We start from the raw sequence: 15,642 nt of genomic DNA, 5'->3' as shown, positions 1-15,642 counted from the left end.
ATTAAATTAAAATAAAATCATAATAGTTATGAAATTGAGAAATCTAGTTGAAAAGTAGAAATTAAAAAATTATTGTAATGTGTGTGTTCTATTAGTACTGAAACAGATATCATAAAAACAATCACAATGGAACATTAATAATAGAAAAAATAGGACCGAAAGTAAAATTATCTTTGATACTTTTTATATCTTTTAGTAAAAACGATACAAGAATGTGAACAGTATGCAACAAGAATATGGAGGATGCTGTAAAAATAAAAAGGCATTTATACACACATTGTAATAGTAACCCTTTGCCCTATAACTTTTCGTACAACTGCGCACGTTATAACTACATATTGTATTGATAATAATTTCTAGAAATAAAAGAGAATTCTATGCTCCTTCTTTGCTTTCATTTACTTTAAATATTAAGGATTTGTAATAGCAATTTTATTTATTTAATTTTAATCCAAAGGAATAGAATGGCACTTACATTTGCCACTTTCTGTTCAAAATCTTCATCACGAATCTGACACGATATTGTAAGACAAGGGCTTAACACTGTGTAAAGACTATGTGAAATGTTTCAATAAATTGAAGTGCGTGGGCGAAAGAAAGCGAAGAAATCTTTGCTTTCACGGCGTTGCAAAAAGTTGCGATTGCAATCTGCTAAGATACTAGAAAATTCCATTAAATGTGACCAGTAATATAATATTGTAACATAATTTAATGCAATAAAAATAATTATTTAAAATTATGTGAAAATTCGTTCAACCCCTAAAATCAACGATAGTATTATTGTAACTTGGAGAGTATCAACAGCGAAAGTATATGAGGAAATTTAAAAAGGAGATGACTGCAAAATCATGTACAACCAGTTGTTACAATACTTAATGAAACAGCTTGAAATAAACGCTATCTACAATTGTAATGATACTAGACTGAGGGCAACGATGCATTAAAAAAACATTTATTCTGAAAGAGAATAGTATTATTCAGAAATTGATTTTTGTCGAACAAACAAAAAGCTTGAGCTTCTATACAATCAGAATTTCAGGGTAAAAGATTTATTTAAATAAATATAAATTCGTAAATTTTGAGAACCGGAGTTCATGTATGAAATATTAATTATTTTGAAACATCTTCCTAATCACTTGTTCAAATTACATAATGTAACACTTTATACAATTTTTTCACTTGCAAGCATATTGGCAAAATTCTGTAAATATGTGTTATTATTATTAATATAAATTATATACCGGTTCGGTGTATGAACAAAAAATATTTTATTTAATACATTAGTACTCATAAGAGGATTATTGTTAATCCACTTTCAATGTCTTTCATAAAATCTTTTATTCCCAATATCCAAAGCTATTTTCATTCTGTGAACATAAAAATAGCTAGGTATAAGAGAGTCGAATATTTTTCGATGCTAACTGTAATCGACACATACAACTCGTATGATATTCACTGTAGAAAACTATCGTGATCGGTCAAGTTGTAATACTACTGTTCGTTGTATTTCTTTAAGTAAAATCAACCTGCCCTTTAATTATCTTGCGTCCTACAGGTTGTATGATTATATAATCCTTTTAAATTGTTATTAGATTCTTCGTACTGCGTGTAATCTCCAGTTTTTCGAGAAAAATAACAGCGCATTGTGCGGACTATTTACAGACTATATTCTACACGGTATTAATGACATACACTTTTAACAGTATTATCAATAAATCAATCGAGTTTATCTTGTACATACTCCGTACTCGTACTGCTCGACCTTTGTCTTACGTTCATAAAAAAAGCAATCAAATATTTCGAAAATACGTAATCAATTATGTACGTCACTGAACGTATATATGAAAAGATGACTCAGAAATTAAAGAGAATCGGACATCGATATCCGAAGTACATAGAATATTAAGATAGGAGAAAGTTAGATTTGATAGTGTAATCAGCAACAGTTTGTAACCAGATATAACGTGACAGGGAAAATAGAAGGTTCAAAAACATTAAGTAACCCGATTCAAACTCCAAAAATAGAGCAACCGCGTCCCCAAATCAACCAACTCTGTGCTTTTCGGACACTCATTCTAGCTGAGAGAGTCAAGAGTGTCATCGAACTTCTTACAAAACGCTTCTAACAGCAAGTCGTCGATATTAACACTTTTTAAGGCCGTACGCATCTCACGTCGATTTTAGATCGTCCCCCACACTGTTTACGCAGTGGTTCGAATATATTTTAATAAATATATTTATTAAAATAATTGAAATACGATACAGTGATGATTTTTAATTAGTAAGTGATTCTTTCACGACAAAGATAAATAGAAGCAATTATTAATTACGTTACACTAATATCTAGCTACTTATGTTATTAAACATTTGTATTCTACATCAATCATTTTACATATTCTAATTGTTTTCAAGCAATTTGTAAGCGCCGGTCATAGGTGATCACTATGACGGGCAACGTGTTAACGTACGCAAATTAAATCCGCAATCTGAGATCATTTTTATACGCTATTTGAAAACGACGTTACAAAATCACACCTATGTATTTCGGTGACATTGGTCGATAACCGTTGGCTTTAATGACGCCTATACGACAGCGACCGTCAAAGTGTTAAATTATTTTGGTAAACCGACCAATACCGGAATAACTCATATTTTAAAATAACTACGTAAATTTCACGTTAAATACGTTAGATTTAACACAAAACATTTAGTTGCTTCTCTTTCTACTTTGATATTCACTTAGTCTATTATATTCGACGATTTGTCTCAGATGTCGAAAGCCTGTAGATACGATTTAAAGCCTTCTGTCACCCTCATAATGGTTGGAGTTCAATAAAAATTACACTAGCTACTTTTCAAATACAAGTTCCTATATTATCGAGAACGATTCCATTGTTTTTACGAAATCATGATGATTACCAACCCCGACATCAACGTATAAGCAACGGAAAAATCGTGCAAGTCGGTATTCTTAACAATCGTAATTGGTCAAATCTTATCGAGACTCCTGGAGTTTAAAAAACTGTCTTCTTCAATATTTAACTTCAAATACTGCGCGTGACACAGTTTTCGATTTAATCAACGACACATTTTATGAAGTTAATTATGTGCGAATGTTTCGATTATAAGAACATGTAATATCTAGTACATGTAAGTTAACTGAATCGCTTCGAATGGGTAATGAAGACGAGAGGAGAGACGATATAAATAACGATGAGGATTACAGTGATTATAAACAAATAGAAGATCTCCTAACCAACGCTCTGACATAAAAATACTCTTAAAATGTCTTTAGAAATATATATCTGTTTCCCAGACACGTGCGATTACAATAATTAGTGTACATCTAATAAACAGACGTACAGATTAATTTTTACTTAACCGTACGCACAGTCAACCGGAACTTTGACACAATTTTGCGAACCAATTTCATTGTACATTTTTCCTTCAACTTTTCACATAAATTTGCCACGCTTCCACATGAACTCTACCCCGACTACCTGCAAGATGCCCTATTGGTGCAGTGGTCGTTGATATGACATAGCAATCAAAGTTAAAAGTCACCATCATCACGCAGATATCTACATTATTGTTAGCTGTACAAATTACTTCAGTGTTCTTTGAAACAAGATTGAACCATTATTTACAGAAACGCCACCTGGTAACATCTATCCGAAGGAATGGTGGTATTCTTGAATCTACAATGTAGTCTCAGGTGTTTTTGTTGTCAATGAGTAAACCACAGGAAAACTTTTCAGTTTAAGGAACAAATAATTTCTTTGATTTTTTCCGCCACACGCAGTGGAATTATGTCGTGTTACAAAATAAGTTGACCACTACTACTGAAGGTATATTCAGTTCGTTTCAACTTGCTATTGGTAACAGTTTGAATTAACAGTCGAATCAGATTATAGCAACATATAGCACTATTAATGTTCCACCAAATGCACAACAATACCTTTTTGGTACAAATGTTAACGTTTCGGTGTTGATGCTGCTGCTCGATCAATTTTATCTAATAATTTTCTTTACTCACTGTTGTCACATAAAACCTATTTTACATCAGTAGCCATGTTTTTGCGTAAAAAGTTCGTTGAATGTCACCATGCCACCATGAATAAAGTTGTATCCTGCCTTGCTATGTTTGAAGTTCAGATCATGCGATGCTCATCAACCGACTTTTTAATTTGGTTTACACTTTAATTGTAACTTCCAAATAATTACGATGCAACTTAAAACTTCGAAACAACACAAAAATACTTAAATTTGGAACCGAATTATAATCTATTCAGTCCAAACGCTGCAAATTAATTTGCACACTTATCAATGGAAATTGATAATCATAGAAGCTACATATAAATAAACTTATCTTGCAACTGTTACACCACTGGTATTAAAGCGATCAAATTTATCGATCAATCGCTCGTTACAGATAACGAATGGAAGATTTCTTGAGACAACTTATTAGAAAGCTAACTGTTTATTCTTATCGATATGCCAGCACACGTTTGAACAGTAAGGTAAACGTACTTAATATCGCTTACATACCTAACACCTCAACAGTACTCGAGCAATGACCAGCAAAGTAGTAGCAGTTTGGTAAATCTCAATAGCATGAAAGTGCTATAAACCGTGACGACATCGAATCCCAATAAAAGATAAGTTCCAAGATGTTATGAATCCATTAACGCTTACTAAAAGCATTTATGTAATTAATGAAGTGCTCAAACGAGTTAAACGATTCGTGCGACATCGTCAGCGGAAACAATGTCTGTTTGGGTCTTTGCCAGGGTATACCCAATACCACCCATCACAGAGGACATACAAATTGTACAGGTACCGACTTAGCCATTGTTTTCGAGGATACTAATGCGGTAAACTCGGAAAAATAAGATATTTTGAAAATTATTTTCATGTTCAAAACGGGGACACGCGTAAGTAATGTGAACTTAAGTGAACTCAATAAAAAAGATTGGCAGATGGTCTTGAAAACATGTATGCGATTAAAAGTAATGAAACAACATATTACTGAAACGTTAATGTAACTTGAATAGCTCACAAATGCACGAATTAATGTAGCGATGGATCTGTAGATTTCAACGAATCCAACCCACGCTACACGAAACACGGTTAATTTCTCCTTACATCGAGACTAATTAGATGCAAAAAAAGCTATACACGAATCTTCATTTGAGAACCGTTCGAACGTCAGTAGACGGCACTAGGTATGTACACTTACCCGACACGTCACTGTCGGATAACCTTTGACATTGCCCGAAGATCGAATCACATCAGTAGACATTTTTCCAGCATTCCTTTAGCCTATCCGAAACTAGTTTCGACTTGTCCGAAGGTGAGAAATCTTCCAGAAAAACAGTGTCCCTCGATCTCCATTTCGACAAGCTAGTACATACGTACATAGGTGCGTATATACCAGTACCGGTCCTTCGCAACTAGGTATTTCAAGAACGTAAATCGATATCGGAGCCGTTTCGTCGAGTGAAAGAGCCACGCGACAGCGACAACGGCAACGACAACGACAACGACAATGACAATCCGGTCCAAGCGACGACAATGTCCAACCGTGTCCGAGGCTGAACACGAACGAGGAATCGACGAAAGAGGAAGACTTCGATACAATCGAGACTAGGAGAAAAGGCGTAAGACCGGGAAGCGTGGCAAGAGTGGCAAAAGTGGCAAGAGTTGCAAGAGAGACATAGTAGGAAGCACCCTTACCGCAATACCGACTCCTCTTTCGAGCGCGTTCTCATCGTCGCACCGGTGTCCATCCATGGGGTCAGTATCGGGCTCTGGATAAGTTCAGTGTCGGTTCGGGTCTGGGTCCCGAGGAGCAGCACCTAAAACGAGCGAAACGAGTCCATGTCGAGTAACGCGGTTCGTGGATTTCGGACCGGGCACCGTCCACACAACGACATCTGGGTCATGGAACAGCGAACGCGTTTACAAGAGTTGTTCGCGCGATCGATTCCGGGCTCGAGAAGACGTTCGTTTTCAGCTTACGTTTCCCTCTTCTAAATCCGCAACGTCGTCATTCTTCGCCGGTACGTGTTGCGTGAATATTTTTAACCGAGGGGCTCGGGGCGAGGCTGATTTTGAAGGCTCGAAACAAACCTTCCCCTTGGATCCGTCAGCTTGCCGATGATCCGCAGGTCTTGCCGCACGTTCCCGTCGTACGCGTCGTCGACGGAAGACACACGCGCGCACCGATAACCCGACTCTCTTCGACTCGCTCCCCCTCCACCGTTATCCACTGATTTCCTCTCTCTTTCGTTCGCTCGCGGGACTACGCTGCTACTTCTGTTCACCCTAGCGAGCCAGAGCTGCCGTTCGTCTCTGTCAGACTCGCTGGTGCCTCTTGCCACCAATTGCAATCTCCAAGCACACGCCGAAACATGGAATCGATCGAGCCGACTGCGCCGGCGTCCCGACGCCTCCGTCGCACTCGCCTTCGCTGCGTAGACTGATTCTCCTGGTGCGCGAGCGCTCTCGCCCCCGACTTTCCTCCTTCTATATCTATTCCTGAAAGACGAGGGGAGGACACGGAACGATTTTTACGGAGCGACTTCCACGCCGTGGAACACCGATAGACCGACCGCGGCATTAACGCGTGAACTTGCGCTTTACGTATCAATGACACATGCCTTACCCTTCAGGTAAACAGTCGTGTTTCTCGAGAAATTATTCGATCAAGTTCAGTTGTTCGTTCACCTATCCGAGGCTGCGCGATATTTCACGATGACAGATCCTCTAATGAATATTTCACTTTGCTACCGAATTTATTTCATGGAAAACGGGCTTTTACCTCCTACGAGGTGACTATGTAGTGTGACAGACAAAATGTCACAGCCGGGTATCTTCTTCCCTTTTCTAATGTAGGTACATATCTCTAAAGGTTAACAGTTGTTTAAGTGTGCCGTCTAAAACCGTATTGTCTGCATCCAACAATTATACCATTGAAGTTCAAGGTATAATTCAAGGTCAATGTTCAGAAAAATTCAAGTGAAATAAATTCTTTTTTAGTCGTATGATACTGTCATTTAATATAAAAGACATGTTACAGTCAAACCTCGGTAAAGCAAATCGTAAAAAAAGGCAAAAGATGTTCACATCATAGAGGTATCGTTTTAAGTTCCGACTGTATTATAATGTAATGTTATAATCTCCTTGCTGTATTCGGGTTAAAAGCAACCAGTGTTTTAGAATGATTAAGTTGACATTATTCAGCATATACAATATATCTTTCACCAATTTTACGTAATAGCTCGATGATATCGTATTTCATTATTCTTGGAATATGAACCATAGTTCAGTACATGAAGTTGGTAGTGGAGTGTAGGCGATCCACAATTGTTTTGTGCCAATCAAAAGGTGATTAAATGACTTGTTAATCACTCTTCATCGCTTCCGGTTGCATACTTTGAGTCTCGGTTGTGTTGAAAAATTACTGAATTTAATACTTCTCTGAATTTCCATTAAGAAGGTTATTTTAATATTGTTGCTTCCGGTACAAGCATATTTCCTACCGAACTTAGCAAATGGTATTGTATGTAATTGCATATACAGTAGAGCATCAATTATCCGAACAACCTCAGAGTACAGTAATTCCGAAAATTGAGTTGTTCGGATAATCCAACATTTCAGACGATTAAACCTGTATCAATTTACCCAGTTTATATTATGAAAATAATATAAATTATATTAAAAAATTGTTCATTATTATTGTATATATATTATTATTATATATATAGATATATGAGCGAGCGTCTTTTTTACAGAAATAAAAAGATAAATATTAATAATATAATTATAATGAATGACCTGCAAATTTTAGTTTTAGTTACATTAATTGATTTCAGTGATTCTTCTTTACACGGTCACTTCGCTTTATCCAAACAGATTGCAAATAAGTTGATCATTGTTTCATCTAACCAGATTATATTCTGTTACCGTTCACGAATTTAATCATTGTACTGTTTGGTAAACGTCAGCCAGACTTCATTTTTTCTTTAACTTTTTCAAGGACACTGGTATATATGTGTACATTTAGTTTTAGTTTAGCATTAAAGTCCATCGAACGGACACTTCCTTTTTTTGTACGTTTTTCATACCTGTCTTCGTCTGTATCCATGTCAGTTTGAACAAAATAAACTGCAATCAAACGACATCACTTACATCTCTTCTAAAAAAATTCAGCCCTGAAGAGGTTAAGTAACAGATTTTCTGGTTTTACTTTGTCTATCCAACGAAATACTATTTTTCTAGTATTCCTTGATATTTACCATTTTTACAGTTATAGCTAATAAATTTGATTTATCAGTCATTAATAAGGGAACATAACATAACATAATACGAGAAAATTCTCCGAACATTCAATATCCCGTGTGCATATATTTTAATGACACAAAATTGCATCTATTGTAAAATTTAATACTTTTAATGGAAATTAATAATGATTTATACTAAATATTTAAACGTATAAGTTGGAGAATAAAGATAGTACTCGAAAAAATACTACACCAGAAAAAACAAACATTATATAACAAAAGTAGTTACCCCTCCGCCGTTAATATGCTTTTTCACTAACGCAGTGGAGAGTATAAAAATTCTAAAATATTGATTGTAGTCCTTATTTTAATGTATAAATAACATTTTTGCCAAGTCTCTATATGAAGTGATGAGAAAATAAGATTCCGATTAAAATTGCATAACTTTCTGATAAGGAAATATTAGTAAAAGATATTGCAGAGTTTCATTCATAAGACTATGATCTTTCAAAAAAATACGAGGAGATGAAACAGTCAGTCCTTGAAACAGTATAATTATTTTAAAGCTTCAATTGGCGAGATTTTTTAATAGGTTATATCTGTGGAAAGTGAAGTAAACCATTAGTTTGAAAAATTTAATTGTAAATGATGCGTAAAGATAAATTACGAACAAATCACAAAATATACATATTAAACGGAACTATTTGTTCAATAATGTGTCCGGTGCTCCTCGCAGGCTGCCGTTCTGTTTTGAATAGTTCCAAAACACTGACGCGGACGGCAATATGGACCATTAACCCGTTGCCCTACAACATCGTGTAAGACTCGTGCTGATAATTTCAAACAGTTTACATTTCCTTTGCAGACTTTTACATTTTATATAGAGTAAACATCTACATAGAATATACTTAGAATTTTCTCTCTTTCTAAATAAATGAATAATGACAACGTGGTTGTATCGAAGACAGTTAAAAAAGAAGTTATAAAAATGATTTTATTTTCTTAGAACTTGAAATTGAACTGACCACGAAGAACGACACTTGGGGTGTCTAATCTCTACTACTACAAGATTTTTTATGTGATAGACTTAGGGCAGTCCGACTTCTCTGTTTTGGGGGAACTAACCAATGAAGTTTTCGACGGGACCATAAATGGTCCGTATTACTGGCGGAGAGTTGATACTGATTTGGCGAAAAATACGGACTTGATTATCCTGTTTACCGTATATAGAAAACATTTACGTTTTAATAGCAACGAACAATGTTACTGAATCTTTGTACAAGTTTTTATTCACGTTTAGATATAATATGTATTTACAAAACCTAACTTAAAACATTAATTTAATATACAATATTTGAAGTGATAACGGTTTAATACTGTTATCGGTGAATGCGATATAGTCTTTTGAGTAGTAATATCATAGTTCAAAATAAGAAGCAAAGTTATAGTCATATTTGTCTAAATTTAAATAAAACATCTGAATTTATAGTTATATTTAAAAATGTGTAAAGGCATTTACCTTTAGCATGGAGTCAAGTTCCAGCCACTTTCCACGTCCACGTCTCCTCATATTTAAGAGGAACTTAAACTTCTCATTAAAAGTACAAATCACCAACTGTGCTGTAATTTCAATCTTATTTCCTCCAAATAAAGATGTCTAAAGGCGAAAGATCGAAACAAGTAAATTTGAATATTTATTGTTTGATAATTGAGTATTCCCAAAATCCTAAACATCCACATCTCACCAATAATTCTTCAGATACTAACAGTAAGTTCGCATTAAAAAATTTAAAGCTTTTAACGTTCTAATAGATTTAATTCCTTGCCACTTGCACGAATCGTTTAGATCAGATGAACAGAAATGAGGATAGATTTTCACCTAATCAATTAAGATGGAAATACGTTGCATATATTTACTTATTTATATTTTTAATAAAATTGGAATTCCTTTTGATAATGAAACTATAGTACGGTTAAAGTAAAGTCATTCACGGTTTGTTTGGTAGGTTTTCCATGTCTCTGTTCATCAATCGTTTGCTTTTCTACGTTTTGCAACCATGTACCGTATAATATGCGCGTTCGACTTGAAACCTCTTTGTAAATCCAGCAATTCTTCGGAAATTGTTTCATGTACTTTACCTAGAAAAATTGAGGGAAGATGGTATCTAGATCAAAAGAAGCAAATTTTTTAACACAAAACATAAAAATACTCCCGTAAAGTAAGGGAGTTATTCATATTACAATGAAATACAATCTAACATTTATTATGCAATAAAGTACTGATAGAAATAAAAATACTAAAAATTAAAAATAACCTCCAAATCTGAGGATGAAAATCATACTTTACAAAATATCTTGAAACTTATTGGAGGTTCGAAAGAAATGTGAAATACAAAAATTATTCATCTTTCTAAAATCAATAAAGTAAGTTTAAAAAATATGTTACCAAATTTGTAGTAGTATAGACAACATACTCAAATATTAAATATATTTTTTCCTGATTTTACCAAATCATGTAAAAGTAAGCAAACAATTATTTGATTTTGTAGTGACTTCGAATCACTGTATGTTATACTTGTAACCATACCATTTTATATTACACAGTTTTAATATGAGATAATTGAGAAACTGTTTTAAAGAAAATATTATGTGAAGATAAGTTCGATTCCAAGATTTCATGAAAATGAGTACGATTAAACAAAGGCGTGATACGTCGACGCATCGATTTTTTCCCAGAATAGCACTAGGAAGAGTTAATCTATTTTTCTTTGAAGCCATTATTCAAAGAAACTAAAATTTTACCTATAATAGATAAAAATAGTCCTCATAAATATATAGAACTATTAAACGCAACTCGTTCCTGTTTGGAACGTATATCACAGTTTAATTGCTGCACTAAGCGTTCCCAGTATAAAATTTGTTCAAACAAAAAATAGCATAAAAGAATCTTCAAAGATGTTAGATGTAATTTCTTAACTAATTATTTACTTTAAAGATCAGAATCATTTTGTTTGAGGAATAGTTCAATCTATTCATATTATCAAGAGATACGTAGAACTAGAAAATTATAAAGACTTTTTGAATTTCGAAAAATTATTTATATCATCGATCAAGATCGACCAATAAAATAAAAATCCGTTTACCGGATAATTTTAAAAAGTATTTATTGAAATTTCAAAATTAATGTAACAGCAATAAATGAAATGCGGGGTGAATACTAGCGTCGACGTGTTTTAAGAGGAACTGAAGATATGCCGAGCTGCCACTCCGCCTTCAAAGCATTTATGACACGGTCTTAAGGGCTACTTTAAAAATGGCACCCTTCGATTTCAATAAGTATAGTCGAATAAGGGGGTCAAAAGTGCTCTTGAACCAAATTAAACCGACGATGAACGGTTCGGTAGCTTACTAAGACAAACATTCTGTGCCAAGTTACAATCCTCTACATTGGCCAGAATGGTAGTAAGGAACATTCAGACTGCCACTTTTTTATTCCTCTTACTTAATCGCATATAAAAGTTCTGCAAAAATTCTGGCAAATTGAAACTACCATAACTACTAAACTGTGTTTTTATTCAGTTTTGTTTATTGAAAATTTTGATAGTAACTCAGTAAAAAGTAAACAAAATCGAAAAAATAAATAGTTCTTAATGACGTTCTATGGTAACGTCTTTGACTAATAATATATTGTTATAATTAATATAGCCAAATTTTTAGAAACTTTTTAATATTGTAAATATATTTTATGCAAACATATTTTATGACATTAACACTAACTATACCAACACTCTGTATACACCAATTTCTATCGTATATACTATTCAAATAAATACCCGGCTACAAAACGGAGGTAAATAAGTTAGGTGGTAAATGTTTCTTAGATGCAAAAGGAAAGACAAAAATTGAAAAACTGATTAATCGGATAATGTGAAAATTTATCTAAAGTTAAATGAACGAAAGTAAATGCAGAATTTTAAATCAAAATGTAGAACTGGTCACTTGAACAATTCCCGGTAAGATTGGTGTTAAACATTCTTATATTTCGAAAACCAATTGAAACTGTTGATGCGTTAAGTGCAGAAGTATTTATCGAATTCCTTAGATAGTGATGGGCGCAGCTGTAACATACGACCATATAGAATCGTTATGCACCGTTCGTATGTGGGTTGAAGCTTATGCAAAAACTACCTTTCGTATTTCATCAGACATTTGCTTAATTTCAAACCATGAAAATGGACATTTTTTAACCCATATTATTTCTACCGAAGGTGTCACAAGACACCTTTTGAAATTTTAACTTAAAATAATTTTTCGTGTTTAGTCGTATAATCTGAATTGACTCTTCGGCTTTTCCAATAACGATTACGAAATTAACTGCACTAAATGTCCAAAATTCAATTGAGGAAAAATGATTAAATTGACAAAATAATTTTGAGTCAAAATTTCAAAAAGTGTCTTTTGACACCTTAGGTAGAAATACTGTTAAAAGTATTTTAAATGTGCTTCAAGATGAGACAAATATTTTATACAAGTCCCGACCGAATAATATGTGCATACGTAATTATGTACAAGCGGATATAAAGTGATTGCTTCGGAAAAATAAGAAAAAGATATAGAATACAATTCTTAATTTAATGCTGAGTGTACGGAAAAATTGTTTGAAAATGCAATCCATGCATATGCAGTTATAGGAACAGTATAATTCGTCGAGCGATTCATTATACTATTTTTAAACAACGCCTACATGATATTTAAGAGCTACTGAACTCAAGACAAGTCTTATACATATATGAATTACGAAAGTGTGTTGCAAAAGATTTCGTATCGCCCTTTTTATCGGTTCGTTTTATTCCGATTGGGAACAACTGGTTAATCGTGGGATGTAATTTTCTACAGTAGCGTTAAATATTAAATTAACTATATACACTAAAACTACCAAACAGGTCAAAATGACCCATTCGAGATTTTTCTTTTCACACTTATTAAAAAGATGACAAATGGTTCTTTGAGAAATTATTAAAGAATTTACTTTAGCAATACGCAAACTGAATTGTAAATCAATTAAAGTCTGAATAGATGCATTCTTGGAGTTTCTATAGAGGAATTTCAAAAAATCTATTTAATTGTTCGCTAGTTTTAGTGTTAAATATGATATGTAACATATAATATAAATATTGTTTATGAACAAGATATGTGTTATACGTTGCACAGTCAATTATTTCTTCGATTTAGTATTAATAGTAAGATTTATACCCCTGATTTCACGTTTGACCTTGAATATAAGGAAAGCAAGCGAATCAAGCATATGAACTTATGGAATCGTAAGCCAGATAACGATTATCGCGTGTAAGTAATTCCCGAAGAAGCTTGACTAAGAATTCCACCGAAAAATGGTGAAGAAGGACAAGTGTTAATAAATCGTGTTCACCTCAAAATTTCGTGAAATGGTATCTGAATTATTTTATTTAAAGTTTATCATAAAAATTGTCTCGTCAGCTTACGACAAGCATATTACATAAAAAATATTGATTTGCTTTGATGTAATATTAGACATAGGTCACCCTGTTGCATATATATTGAGACAAAGTCGCATTCTAAATTGACATAAGGGTTATCACTAGATTGCGGATTTTTATCTATTTATGTAAAATTTGAAAGTGTGAAAAATATATAAAATATTCAAAACGCACTGATTTTTATAGTGTTCATTAGGAAACATAATATTCCAACGTAACTCCGTTTTTTAACCACTCTCTTAGAAATTTGAATTTGCATATCGTTCCACAGTCTAGTTATCACAGTCTATTAAGAAATAATCACTTGCATTGGATGACATTCATTGCGGTCGCGAAATTCACCATTGTATGAGTATTTCAGGAATACTTTGTAGTTTACTCTCATCAGCATCATATTTCATCGCTTCTTCATACCCTATATATTCCTAATTAGTACTATACGTCTACGGAAGCCAATTGTGACCAGAATTTTAATAAAAAATGTAGACAGAAAATGAAATTTAATTTTAATTTGACGATATCGACATGTGCTCCGCGGGCGGTTGTGTTGGAAATGAATATCCTTTATCCCATTTTTTTCCTTTTCATAGTAACTCTTTCGCTACAATGGACGGAATATCTCGGTTTCATGATGTCGAAGAAACGAGGCTATGGACGAGACATCTCGTGTACCTCTATTACTGATATATAAATGTTTTATTTGAAAATTTGACACAAGTAATCGATTTTCGAGACAACATCGTTGGCGGAAGATGCTTAAAGATGATAAATATAAAATACTCCACATTTTACACAATTAGAGCTTTCATTTTTACAATTAGAGTCCGGGGGATGACAAGAACTGTAAACACTATAGGAGAATCGCAAAATATTACCACTGCGTCAAATAGCTCGCCTACCAACGTTACTTTTATATTAGAACACCAATATTATTCGAGTATTTGAAAAAGTATAATTGTAATCGATGTAGAAAATTTAATATACAAAAATACAACCCACAGAAAACATCTCATCTAAAAATAAAATATATAGTTTACAAAAACAATGGTCGACGGGAAGAAATTAGATATTTTTGTAGAAACTGTTCCGTTGAACTATGCATTTCACCATGCTTCCAAGCATTCCCGTACAAAATAAACAATAAAAACTCTAATTGTGTAAAATATGGAGTACTTTATATTTATCATGTTTAAGTACCTCCCACAAAAGTTTACGTGTCTTAAAAATCGATACTTGTGTCAGATTTTCAAATAAAACACTTCATAACAATAATAAAGATGCACGTCTCGTCCATAACATTGTACGACATCATAGTGACGAGATATCTCGTCCATTGTAGCGAAGGGGTCAGTAATCAACATGACGACGATCATTAACATCGTCAATGTTGAAATCGAGGTCCTGAACGATGCGGATAATTCTCTTCGTAATTGATTATAATATAATTAATTGTTTGTGTTTTTCTCTTTACAATTACAAAGAGAAGTTCTGATGAGCAAGGGAGACAGAGGCAATCCGAATGAAAGACAAGCGGACCCATATGCGGCTTTGCAAAGGGCGAATGTTACATTTCGTCTAACTTGGCACGAATTTCGAGTTACATACCAGCTTGTGAGAGAAAGAACATGGATACGTAGGATAGGCGAAGACAGGCTATGCCGCATGTCCGCATTGTCCAGTCACACAACGAGTCTTCTTCATGTCATATCTTTTCGCTCGCTCAACACTACATTATCATTATCTGCCTCCGACAGTTCGATGAACAATTAACAAAGATGGAAATGAAATCAATTTCATTGTCCTTCAAAACATCGCGCAACTTCTCGCAAGCCACGTGATAG

The 15,642-nt window shown here is 33.8% G+C and overlaps 1 protein-coding gene across 11 annotated transcripts in view; it reads right to left on the bottom strand.

Moving 5' to 3' along the window:
* Window positions 1–15,642, bottom strand: part of LOC116431209 (uncharacterized) — a 268,246-nt gene that overhangs the window by 141,526 nt on the left and 111,078 nt on the right. The window contains exons 1-2 of one of the 11 annotated variants that reach the window (XM_031986304.2): window positions 6,022–6,502; window positions 5,737–5,858 (exon numbers count right to left, since the gene is read on the bottom strand). The exons of 9 other annotated variants lie outside the window; for them this stretch is intronic. In XM_031986304.2, the coding sequence (XP_031842164.2) occupies window positions 5,737–5,793 (57 nt within the window). In that variant the 5' untranslated portion in view covers window positions 5,794–5,858; window positions 6,022–6,502. Of the gene's footprint in view, window positions 1–5,736; window positions 5,859–6,021; window positions 6,503–15,642 lie in introns of those variants that run through there. One more of the 11 variants, XM_031986305.2, reaches the window with a different exon arrangement.

Source organism: Nomia melanderi, chromosome 9, assembly GCF_051020985.1.
Source record: "Nomia melanderi isolate GNS246 chromosome 9, iyNomMela1, whole genome shotgun sequence".
NCBI lineage: Eukaryota > Metazoa > Arthropoda > Insecta > Hymenoptera > Halictidae > Nomia > Nomia melanderi.
Note: the sequence above shows the minus strand (reverse complement) of the source record. Positions and strands in the feature narration are given on the sequence as shown.